Consider the following 12,865-nt stretch of genomic DNA (forward strand, 5'->3'; position numbering starts at 1 on the left):
ATGAGTGTTGGCTGCTGACTGCATTGAAAAATGTCCCTTCAATCAGTGTCTCCTGGCCTGTCCAATGCTTACATGCTCAGTCTCTACTTTTCCCAAGTCACCACTGTTCACAGACACTGCTTACACTGTTCACTGACACAGATGCAAAAGTGATCTTGAGAAACATAATTTCTTACATTTGTGCACAAACGAGAATTGTTCTTGTTTTACTTGGTCCATGCCAACTATTCCCATTTTGCCTGCAAATTTGGTCAATGCAGCCCTTGTTCAGTCCCTTGCCTGTACAAACATTTCAAGATTTGTGTTCAGATGTGAAACAGCTAGCATATGCATTAGCGTGTAATGAGCCTTACTCATGCCCATGTATGGGGGAAGTTTTCCATTCAAAAGAAGTCTTTTTAAGAGAGAGAAATTATCTTGCTCTGCTGAAGCCCAGCAATATTCATCATCTGTTCTTAGGCTGTGCTTCCAGAAAGTAGTTACTTTCAGTAATATAAATAAACATAAGCTTAAAAACTGTTTTATTCTATATTATTAAAAAAGGGTGTGGGCAGAGGTGCAGCTTAGGCAAAGTCACCAAAGAAAGATGTGCATTGATTACACCGAAAATGGGGTGCAGAATAGGAGTATACGAGGAGAACAAAACAAGCTAGGATGTACATTATTCTTGATTTAGTGGCCTACTGTAATTGTGGGTTATGCCCAGAGGCTACAGTGAATGCAAACATTTTGAACTGTGTAGTATTCATTTGGCTTTCAGTCATTTGGTTCATACTGTGACAAAACATACCACAGGACTCAGGAAAATTCTGGTTTCTATTAATGTGCTAGTGATAAAAGGTGTTAGAATGATCTCAAATAAGATAAATGGGCACTGAAAGCACTCAAGCACTGAAAATGTCTCTATGGTTCTACCGCAGCATTAGTAAATTCACTTCATTGCTCTTCCTGCAAGGCATCCTCCCCGGCCACAAGTGACAGTATCCAGAATACATGGGCACAGTCAACTTTAATTAAACTTTCAATTTCTGTTCCTGATCAAGGTTCAATGCTCCTAGTTAACAGCACCCTAGTTAGGAAGATGTCGCATTACATGGAGGGTCTGGAAGGTAACGATCATTGCAGAATCAGCTCTCACCAAAGCTCTTTGTATTTTGCACCTGTGCAGGACAATTAATGTATACTCTTCTTAACTAGACACAGCCTTGCACACGACGAGGAACATTTCAGATTTCCTGAGTATCACTGTTGCAATGAGAGCAGGGAGTCTCTGGGCTGTCTCCCTGCTGTCATGCAGCTTCCCAGAGAGGCCTTGGCCATGGCTTCCCAGGCAAAATTCCTCCCTCTGTCAAACACTTGGCACTGCTGGCTCCCAGTCCAGCCCTTCCAGCTCAGCAAAACTCCTGCGGATGCTTGGTGAATGGCTGCCTTGATGTGGCTGTTTGGCCTTAAGCAGGGTAATCCATCTGAGTTTGTCATTCTGCAGGGAGCCTTGCCAGACGCCCTGAAACAGCACTTGGCATTTCCAGCAAGGAGGAGGGCTAGGGCAAAATCTGGTCTACGTGACTAAAAGGCAAGCTGAGGACATCAGCCACTGCTGGCTGTGGTGTCAGCTACAGAGAAATGAAACAATAATGGGTCTGACAGCTCTCACCACCCCAGCCCTGAGCTTGTCTTGAGAGGTGGTTTCAGCTCAGACCTAGATATCCCACTGCTGTCCACATGTATCTGTGCTGGTCCAGTGCTGAGACTAAAGTCGTTATGCAAGCCTGTCCTTAACCCTAGCCTTTCCTGCATCTCTCAGGGGCAAACAATCTCCTTAAAATACTCCCTCATAGGAGTTATTTTCTCTCTTCACATGACGTATTTTTTTCATCTCCATCCTTGGTGCTCCCTTATCCCCAGCTGTGCTAACAATCTGCCCAGGGGGGCCCATCTCCCTCTTATCTGATCCAGGCCTGTTACCTACTGCCCAAGTGTCCTTCCCTTGCACACGGGATGCTCAGGAAGAGGTGTGTCATCACTCCAGTCAGGTAAAAACAGTGTTATGCAGAAAGGAAAATCCATCCCTGCGTCAGTGGAGGGAGCTCTGGAGGGAGACTTACTGCAAGATAACCCTTGGGAAAGAGATTATCATATTCTACTCCTCTCACCTCTTGCAATCAGGTGTGCTGAGTTGGCTGTGATATGGCAATTTTTCCAATGGTTTTCATTGCTCCGCTGTATAACAACTGCATTCTTCGGTGGAAAACGATAAAGTGAAAGTGCATCTTTATCATATTTTATACATTTAGAAACAAAGTTAAACATGTGAAAAGGCTGCCTGTGTAAAGTTTTTCATTTCTCTAGTTCTTAGTAAACTCTAAACGGAATCTTTCCCCTACAACTGCCTCAGACAAAGCCATGCAATGGGAAGGTCTGAGATGCATTCGGTGGCACAAAGGATTCCTTGCCTGAGGCCCCTGCTTCCTCCACTTGCAGTAATCAAACTTCTAGAGCTGGAGGTGATCTGAGCACCTCCTTGCAGCCCCGGTTGCCTGCAGCTGTGGCAGCTTCCTGCCTGTGAAGGTGAGACCCACATCCGGCCCCTGCATGGCCAGCAGGGTTTGACTGAGAGAGGGCAAGGGCCTCCCTGCACATCTCAGAGCTACGTTCCTTTGAAAGGGGAAAGGGTTTGGAAGGAGGCAGGACAAGCCCAGGAGCAGTGTGCTGTCATGCCGGTGTGTGGTGTGCGTGTGGAGACAGGGAGCACAGGAGAGCAAGAGGCTTCCTCCTGCATTTGTGCAGTTGGCAGAGCCCCAAGGTGAGGGGCCAGGAAAGTAATGACAAACTGCAGAGTTGTTCAGGAATCTGGAAGCCGAAAAGGCACCCGGCTGTTGGCGCTCGACCATTCTACAAAGAACTTAAGCATGTTCCCCTGCATGGGTAAGAGGTACCCATCACAGTATTTATATTGCTGCTGCTCACATCTGTTCTTCAACTTTGTAGTGTAATTCTTTTTTTTTTTTTTATCCTGGGGTGGTACAAGTTAAAAAGAATTCAGAATGGTGTTGGCACCCTAAATATTCCCATTTTCCTGTTCTGGCTCAAGTGTGATCTCTTAAAACATGGAATACAAAGTCACAGTTACATTAAAGTTTAAACTGATAAAATATGTATATGTTTTCTTTTGATTGACTGATGGTATTTGTAAATATGGAGAAGAAAAGAGTAAAGTGAGTAAAAGCTGTGTTGCTAGAGAAAACATGCACATGCACAGTGTGACTTCCTTACAGATTCAGAAGCTGATCATGCTCGTGATCTTTGCTCTCCTCTATATTCTCCTGCATGATATGTCTATCATGTTTTCCAAATTAGAGGAACCCAGCTATTCTCTTAGGTAGGGAACCACCAGGGAAAGAGCATGGCATTCAGTACTTTTAGAGTATAGAGATCAAATTAATTCTAGCCTAAGAACTGTTGTGAGATGAGCGCACATTCCCAATCATTATGGCGTGTTTTCTGTGCTACATCAGTTTGAATAAATCAGCCACATTTTCCTTGCTTGAGGAGATACTTGCTTCCTAGACAAAGAAAGCCAAACAGCACAAACTTTTTTCTGAAATAGATTATTGTTTCATTCAAATGCATGTAAAATACAGGGAAAATTATTCATTACACTCCCTTGTGCATCATAGGAATCTTTCGATCCATTACATCTCTGCAGTTCAGAACATAGAGAAGCTTTCAGAAGTAAAAAATAAATCAGTACTGTCATATGTGCTTCTTTATCAATGTCCAGCTCTCTTAAAGGCTGATAGTATCTCTTTAAAAGATGGGGTCTTAATGACATGCACTATACTCTACAGTTCATTCTACCTCAACCTCTTAGTTGGAAAGGTCTTGAAGAGCTTCACTCATTCAGTGTTTCTGTGGCATCAGTGGCGATTTATTGCATAAATATCTCTCGTTTAAAACCTGTGCAGCAGGTGTGGAATGGAAAGTACATGTTTAAGGATACACACCAGCAAAAAGTTAGATATATGAAGACATACTTACTTACGTTTGCTAAATCCCACAGAAAATAGGGTGAAGCAGGATACAGTGTGTTGTTGCTCTACATCTTTCACTTGTGAGCTACAGGATTGTCAGCTGAGGCCTGCTGATATCAGTCTCAACCTCTCCTTGCAAAATGGCATCACAGAGTACCAAACTGTATTTTGTGTTTTGTTCTGTTCTGCTCTAGGAAGTAAGTCTTTTTTTTTATGATATCTATAATCTACCAGCAGCTGTCAAAACCAGTCAGTTTTAGACTATAACTTCAAAACTCTGGTACCAGAAGGCCAAGGAGCTGCCAGCAATACCAGGCTCCATGAGCTCCTCAGCTATTACCGTTTGTGTTACTGTGGCACCTCAGAGGGCAATGTCTTTCCATCTCTGTCCAGTTACAGCAACTGTTCACCTTATTATGGTGCAAACTAATGACAGTTCATTTGAGGAGAGTTAATTGTTTCAGCAGGCACAGGTGACATCTTCTTTTGGGACAAAAGATACGACAAGGCCTTGATGAAATCTCTGATCTCAAGAGTAGTAAGAGGGGCTGCCTGTTCCCTCTCCTTTGATGCCTATGTCCCAATTTCTTTAGAGATCTTTAAAACCTCTGGCTCCTGAGCTAGAGAGGCTGCCTGGAGTTCTCTATATTGCCCAGTCTGTCAGTAATTTTGGCCTCCCCTTCACTAAGCAGTTGTGGCAGGAAGTGGCACAGGAAAGGGGTACACAGCCTGCAGGAGGAAGCTAAAAAAAGCTCTTTACCATGGTAAAAGCAGGGATTGAGCAACTATTTCAACTTTTCTCATAATTCATGTCACTCATGTCAAAAGGTTGTCCGCCCTGTGCTCAGCTGAAAGGGAGAGAAAAACCCCCATTGTTAAACTATTAAGCTTGTGGACACAGGTGAAAAGCTGCTTCATATTATTTTCTAGGTTTCAAGTTTTCATTCCCATTTTCTACGCACAGGACTTTATTTCAGAAGAATAAGATCTGTGAGGATCCCTATTTGAAACAGCAGCAAAGAATATAAAAAATGACATCCATTGCTCTAGTACTGTAAGATTTTCCGTTCTGACTGGGGCATTACTGAAACTACCGCTTCCAAAGCAATATGAAGACTTTATTGACTAAATAGATGGTAGAAATTTCGCACCTTCAGGTTGCCCAGGCAAGATGAAAGTTTTTGATTTCTTGCTCTATAAGATAGTATCCATGAAAGAAGAGTGTGAGGATACTGGCACTACAGAGGAATGTTTGTCAGAGCTGTGCCTGCTGAAAGTCCTGTAGTCTTTGCAGATCAGTAGGAAGCGTGCATATTTTCCAAAAGCCTCACAGAGATACTGCTTGAACTTCTCACCCACAAAAGCATAGATGACTGGGTTGAGGCAGCAATGGGCAAAGGAGAAAGCCTCAGCCAGCTCCATGGCTAGAGCGAGCCTTTTGCTGGTGTGACAGTCATCTATGATATACATATTCTGCAGAGAGTCCAGGAAAAGCACAATGTTGACAGGTGTCCAGAAAAGGAAGAACACGGTGACCACAATAAACACGAGCTTCATTGCTTTGTACTTGTTCTGAGTGTGGCATTTCTGCAGGTTTTTCAGGATGTTGTAGTAGCAGAAAATGAGGATGCCAAGCGGCATCAGCCAGCCCAAGGCATTCACTTCAAAATTAGAGAAGATCTTCCAGCCATTGTTGCTGTCGGGATAATGTGGGATGCAGGCACTCTTGTTGTTATCATCCACTTCCTGGAAGAACAGGAAGGCTGGTGCTGACGCTAAAATGGCCACTGCCCAAAGGGCCAGGCTGGTAACTGCCCCGTGCGCAGCCGTCCGCACGCGCAGAGCGTACACCGATCGGACAATCGCCAAGTACCTGTCGATGCTCATGATGGTTATGAAGAACGCGCTGCTGTAGAAACCAATGAAGTAAGCGGAGCTGATTATTTTACACATTGCATTTCCAAAGGTCCAGTGGCCCACTGCGGAGTAGTGTGCCAAGAAGGGGAGGGAGAAGACAAAGAGGAGGTCGGAGACGGCAAGGTTCAGCAGATACACATCAGTCATGGCACTGACTTTCTTGAAGACTATTAGGACCCAAACAACCAAAGCATTTCCCGTGAGACCTGTCACAAACAATATGCTGTACAGTACTGGAAAAAATGTAGATGTAAATGATGAAATATTTTCAAGACCACAGTTGAAGTCCATGTCAGGGTAGAGGAAACTGTCATCATAGGGTGCAGAGGAATTAAATGTTGACAGGTAATCTACCTGTTTAATGACAAATAATTTCATGAGAGACATATCACAACTTAAATTCTTAGTAGACATGCTGGGTACAATTCAACTCATACCAAAGCACTTGAGGAGACATGGGGTTTCTCCTCTGTGAGTTGTTTCATGTTTTAGGTAAGGACTACATAAGCATCCTTTTCACACTCCTGCTCCCCCAGTAGAAGTAATGATGTAGGAAATCTCTGAAAAAAAAACCTCTTCTCTTCCTGCACATTGTGTACATTCTTGCAAATGCAAGAAACTGGGGTCTTCTTGTTGTAGGACTTAGAAATACACTGTGCATGATCTGTCTGGAAGCTTATATGGTGCCAGAACCTATTCTCAGCATATAACTGTGATTTTGCCTTATCTAGACCAGTACAGTGTGAATGTGAAGTGAATATCACCATCCAGAACTTCCCTCCCTTGGCACAGAAGGCTGTTGCACAAGAGGGAATGGGGAAGATCAACAAAAATTCAGTTGCTGTGGGAAAGCAGAGGTTACCAGTATACCACCAGACTACTCTGTGGGATTGCCAGCACTGTGTCTGCAGTCCCATTGGAGGTCGTTAGGAAGTCAGACTGGAACCAAGACCATCAACAAACCAGTACCAAGATGGACACAGCATGGTGAGAAGCCCCTGTCAAAGACTTTATGGTTGTATTCCATGATTTTCTTCAGAAAGGAAAGAGGGAGCAGTGTTCACGGAGGAATGCAGACATGAACTCTGATCTCCAAAAAGGTAGGAGTTCTTATCTTAATTCAGACATGGCACACGTCAAAATCCACCAGCAAAAGGTACATTCAGCTTTCTTACTTCCAGGCACTTCTTAGCAGCAGAACAGTAATGTCAGAGTCAACACAAAGCAGTACTCATGATGACAAGCAGTGCTAAACATCATTAGTAACACCATATTCATTCACTGTTCAGGACACTGTCACCATTAGATATTCCCAGTATATTTTTTTCTTACTCCCCAATATTTTCTCTGCTACAAAGTATGTCTCTGATACACTGCATTATCAGTGAAAGACATTATCATATGCTATTTCTTTTCAGAGAACAATGATCACATTGACTTCCTCCAAACCCTACTTGCCTCAGCATGACTACATATCACAGCAGAACTAGATATGACAGCAGAGAAGGAATTCTAGGCTCCTCAGATATACCCATACCCATAGCTATCAGGGGAGCAGGCTAGCTGGGGATGACTCACCTCCAAGTGCTCCAAGCTTTCTCCAACCAGCAAGTATGTTATGTTCATATCCATAATCCAACAGTGTCTCTGAACGAGTATCAAAAGAAATACCTTATAACAACCGTTTTTCAGAGGTGAGTATATCTTCATACATATACGCTGGCAGTATTTACCTTAATTTAGGCTTCAATGCCCATTAACAGGGAAGATTTGCACCCTAACCACAGCAGGTTATGAACTGCCTCTTCCTTTACATGTTAAGTGTTGTATTAAAGACCTGTGGCAACCACAAGCCAATAAGCTCATCCTTCCTAGCTGAAACAGAAACTCGCATCAAGTTCATCCTCTCAAGATCAGTATGTCATTTTACTTCTTGAACAAGAAAATGAATGTCAAATAAGTAGATGCACCATGTGCATGGGCTGCCAAAGTACAATGAAGGCCGGGGCAAAGCAATGGTGTCCCCAGGTGAAGATGCCCTGGAGAGTGACAGGGCAAAGCTGTGGGAGCACAGCAGGAACTGGGCACACTGGTGGTGCTATTTCTGCTGCAGAAGCCGTGTAGGCCTCTTCTGCACCCTCGGGCAGGCTCTGCAAACTTCTCAGCTTCAGGGCCTGCTCTTGGGTGATCAGTAGCTGGATGGGGAGGAAACTCATACAAAAACAAGAGACATTTTTTATATAAGCAGCCGTGAAGGGGTGGGCATGCGCCAGAGCTCCTCTCTCCCTTGTCTCCACACAGCTCAACACTGTGTCATCTCCCGTAACCCTGGTCTTCCCTGCAGATCAGGCACGGAAGATGTGGACAGTTAGATCCAACAGCAACTCTTCAGGGCAAAGGCAGTCAAGCTGCCAGGAATAGGTAGGATGTGGACAAACACAAGTCTAACACTAGTCTGTCACTTGACCTACTGCTTCCTGGATCTGCCAGGCTTCTGATATACTTTCTTGGGCACGGGATGAGGTGAGACAGTGACACACACTTCACTACCCTGCTTTTAAACAATCGGTAGCCACATTTGACTCTTCTCAAATCTACAGTGCAGCAAGCAGAGAGCATCTCTGGCTGCACTGAATAAAAAAAGCCTCTGCCCTTGCTGGTTGGAGAGACAAGTTCATCAAGAGGCTCCCATGTTGTGCAGGAGGAGTGAGGCCAGGCACAGGGAGCTGCAGCAGCCCAGAGCCCTGTGAGGGCCAACAGTTTCCCAGCATCTGCTGAGCAGGTTTGGCAATGTCATAGAGCCAAGGCTGCTGCTGTGGCTCTGCCACTGTGAGCTGTGTTCAAAACAGAGACTGATTCCTTCTAAATAAGCTGCTGGAAGTTGTGCAGCAGCACCACAGTGAAAGGGAGGCATCCAGCTTCTTCCCCTTCCTCTGCAGACTTCCCACAAATGGGCAAAGTCAGTGATCAGGTGCTGTGTGTGGCTGCCAACGTACAATGAAGGCCAGGGGCAGAACAAAGGCGTCCCTGGGCCAAGATGCCCTGGGGAGTGACAGGGAAAGCTGAGGGAACAGAGCAGGAGCTGGGCATGCTGGTGGTGATATTCCTGCTGCAGACCCTGTGCAGCCCTCTTCCGCACCCTTGGATAGGCTCTGCAAACTTCTCAGCTCTTGGGTGACCAGCAGCTGGATGGGGAGGAAACTCATACAAAAACAAGAGACATTTTTTATATAATGCAGCTGTGAAGAGGTGGGCATGTGCGATGAGCTGTGGGAGGAAGTGACCGAGCTCCTCTCTCCCTTGTCTCCACACAGCTCAAGACAGTTTCGTCTCCCATGACCCTGGTCTTCCCTGCAGATAGATTAGGCACGAAAGTGGTAGACAGTGAGATCCAACAGATGTGCCCAGACATCCACTCTGTATTCCAGCTGTATACTGCATTCCTCTTCTGGTAATGACGTTAAGGCCAGCTGACAGCCTCAATCAGCTGTTTCCTTCTCCCTTAATAGCTGGTGAATGTTTTTATCATCCACGGGCTTTCCATCCATGGACACCAGTCCCAGTACAATGGCTGTGGTGGGTGGAGGAGGTGAACCATGGCTGGCAAGCTGGGGACAGAGTTGTGATTCCCCGATGCTTCCCCTTCATTAGCAGGTGGAGGGGAAGAGCTGGCAGGGCACACTTAAAACTGGCTTGCCAAAGTGTCTTTTTAAACTTGCTTTCATGTGAGCTGAAGCAGCAGGATGATTTGTACTCTTTGTCTGTGTGACACGGTCTGTTCCTCTTCTCTGCCCACTGTGCTCATAGCCAGCAGGAGTGGAGGGAGGGGAGATGGTCAGAGGGGACGCACTGGAGATGCCTGCGGTTCTGGTCAGCCAAGGGGCAGAAAAGAGACATGTTCAAGGAGCACGGGCTTGTCAAAGAGCTGCTCAGGCCACATGGGCCTGGTTCCCAAAATGGAGGCCGAGAGGCATGTTCAAGGAATTGTTCAAGAACATTGGCCTATCGCTCTCTGGAGTTAATCACTTAGCCTAACTTGCTTAGCATCAGTAGCTAAAGTTGCTGAAGCCCTGGGCTGCGAGCTGTGACCCTTTACCTAGTTAGGTAAAAGAAGCCCCAACGTGGGTTCACGCCTGTCACTGAGGAAGTTACAGCCCTCAGCACAAGTTGCAGAGGCAAGAAAAGCAATGGCCCACCTGGGCCAGTGAAGGGACTTAATGAAGGCACCGTAATATGACTATCGGTTCTGAACTACCCTGTGAAAGGTGGGGAGCTTAGACTGTAAGTGTGTCACAGCCCAGGAATTTCTTTGTTTGGGGTCCCTCTGAGGAGACATGTAGCTCAAGCAGTTCTTTGCTGCTGTACCTGTGGAGTAAAGGAGTTTGTAATACTCCACGTGTGAGACTCTGCTTTGGGAAGGGTCTTGTCTCCCCAGAGGGCTTGGTGTCTCCAAGAATGAAGCAAATGGCCCAATGTCTGGCTGTCCCAAGTCCTGTCAGGGCTGCTGCTGGGCTCTGGGTTCATCTGGCAGTTGGGAAGGGCACTTTGCAGCCACCCAGTCTTGGGTTCATGTTTTCTCTCTGCTTTGACAGTCATTTCCTGACCCTTTCCGTCTCTGAGCTCTGTGCAGGTGGTTCTGCATGTGGCAATATCTCTGTCGTCTGCTATGTCTTTCACTGTGGTTTACATCAGGTTGAGTTGGGGCAGCCTGTGACATTCGCATCAGGACATCACCTCGCTCAAGCTCTCAGCTTGCTGATATCATTATGAAATATAATTGAGGTTCCAGCCCACCTCATGTGCTGGTGTGTGAGTGTGCTGTTGCCTCCCACGCCCAGAAAAAGCAGCTAAGGGAGAGAGGCACAGGGTGCTGCTGGCACCATCGGGCCCTTGGGGTCGGGCTTGCCATGCCCTGGCTGGCTCCAGGCACAGTCAGTCGAGCTTTGCTGTCTTCATGGGACACTGTAGGCACTGTGGGTCCCAGGGAGAGGTGGGGACCACGCTCCTCACCCAGGTTTGGCACTGTGGGAGGTGTGATGGGCCCCCGGTCCAGACACTGCTGTTTCTGACACGGAGGTGACGTTATCACACGCTATCAATGGAAGATATCTTGGGGGATGTCCCTCCTGCAGCAGCATTTGCTCAAAGCACTACTAGGCTCTGCAGGGAGATTTGCATCCCTCAGCAGCACCTCATCTTCCTTTCCTCTCTACCTCCTTGAACTCTGGTAATTAGAAAAATGTGTATGGGACCATGACCTGATCACAGTGCGTGGCAGAAGGGATTGTGGCTGCTGACAGAGCCATGTGAAAAGGGGAGGGGAGGGGAGAGGGAAAAGGAGAGGGATAGGGAGAGGGAGAGGAGAGGACGGCATTATGAATAACAGCTTGCTGTGTTTCCCAGCTGTGAGAGCATGAAACCAGCAGATCTGAGCACTCCAGGTGATGTGTGCCCAGCACCTGTGCCACGAGGTGAGAGCATTTCCCAAGGAAACCTGGATGAGCTTCCCAGCACCTTGCCAAGAAAAGATAACATTGTTCCTGTGTTGCAGCTGGAGCAGAGAGGCTACCACATGACTTCCAAACACACGTATGGTGCCAAAGCCCACACAGAATGAGACTGGAGGAGAGTCTCACCCTGTCCATCTTCCTGATGCTGGGCCCAAACTACCCCAATGCAGGTTGCATTGGGACACAGAGCAGATGCAGCCCAGCCAAGCTTTGCACTGATCTCAGCACCTCCAGTCCCAAACAGTGCTTGTGTTCTGGGAAATATGCCACATCTGAGTTGATAGCAGTGTGCTGATCCATTCACAGCAGACATAAACATGCAGCTAGACCTCCAGGCCATGAGTAGTACAGGATCCCTAAAGCATTACGCTCTTGACATGCCCTTATCCCCAGGCTTTTGTTCCTAATCTGAGGATAAGTGTTTCTCTTCTGGTTTAGCCTCTCTTTGGGCCACATTATTTGTTTGAGGGGAGCTGTATGCTGTGCTAACACAGTGTTTGAATGAGCTGGGCATCAGCTGAAGCTGTCCCTGCTGTGCCTAGAGAGCTGTACAAAAAACCCTGGGAAGGATTCTGGTGCCATCCAGGTGGCAAAGAGTTTCCCTCACTCACAGCCTTTCCTCTTCATGCTGACAGGCCCTGTGGTGCTGTGTGAAGTTGTGCAACCCAAAATGATCTTCCCAGTCTCCCGTTTCAGCCAGCAAAAGATGGTGCCAAGTTTTGCCGCTTGGTGGCACCAAGCTCAAACGACAACATCTCTGAGCAGGTTCTGATACAGAGCAAGGACAGGTCCTGTTCCAGGATGGGTGACCCGAAGCTCCCCTTGGACTTTCCCAAGCTATTTCTGTGCCTTGTGTGGGATATGATAGTAAAGAGGGAGTAAGGCTCTGCTCCCAGCATGCGGGGGCCTGTGCGGCCGGGGTAAGGGCTGCTCACTCAGAGCTGGGCCAGCAGCGTGTAGGGGAGGACTTGAAAAATGATGGGTGATGTTGATAAATGTCCCTTTCTCCACCTTCTGATTTTGCTGTCCTACACTGCATGTAAACAGCTGGACAGGTGGCATGTCCAGCTCCCAGTCCCCCCCAGCCTGCAGTGGCACACAGCTCTCAGGGCTGTCACCTTTGCCTGGGCCGATGACAGTTGCTCCATGAGCCATGGGCATCTTCTCTTCCAACTTAGTGGAAAGTCCTTTTCAGCTTCCTGTTGCTCTTCGCTTCTTTGGTCCTTAGGCTAAAAGACTTTGACTTCTAGACATATCTTCTCCCTCTCACAGAGTAATTATTTTCCTCCCCACCTTTTTATTCACAGAAGAACGAACCAATCTCGGCAACTGCTGTCTGGAAAGTCCTGGGAGCTGATCATGTCTTTTTGCATCTCTAACAGACAGTGTGATATAAATGAATGAGGC

The 12,865-nt window shown here is 46.8% G+C and overlaps 1 protein-coding gene across 1 annotated transcript; it reads right to left on the bottom strand.

The window, feature by feature from the left end:
* Positions 1-5,178: 5,178 nt before the first annotated feature.
* Positions 5,179-7,645, bottom strand: LOC104573861 (C-C chemokine receptor type 8-like). The gene is made up of 2 exons (XM_010221077.2): positions 7,527-7,645; positions 5,179-6,302 (listed from the first exon to the last, which is right to left on the bottom strand). The coding sequence occupies exons 1-2, from the start codon at positions 7,578-7,580 to the stop codon at positions 5,226-5,228; spliced, it is 1,131 nt and encodes a 376-aa protein (XP_010219379.2). The 5' UTR covers positions 7,581-7,645; the 3' UTR covers positions 5,179-5,225.
* Between the last annotated feature and the right edge of the window lie 5,220 nt (positions 7,646-12,865).

This window comes from Tinamus guttatus, unplaced genomic scaffold (assembly GCF_059628265.1).
Source record: "Tinamus guttatus ecotype Peru unplaced genomic scaffold, ASM5962826v1 Tinamus_guttatus_pri_ptg000115l, whole genome shotgun sequence".
In the NCBI taxonomy this organism is placed as follows: domain Eukaryota; kingdom Metazoa; phylum Chordata; class Aves; order Tinamiformes; family Tinamidae; genus Tinamus; species Tinamus guttatus.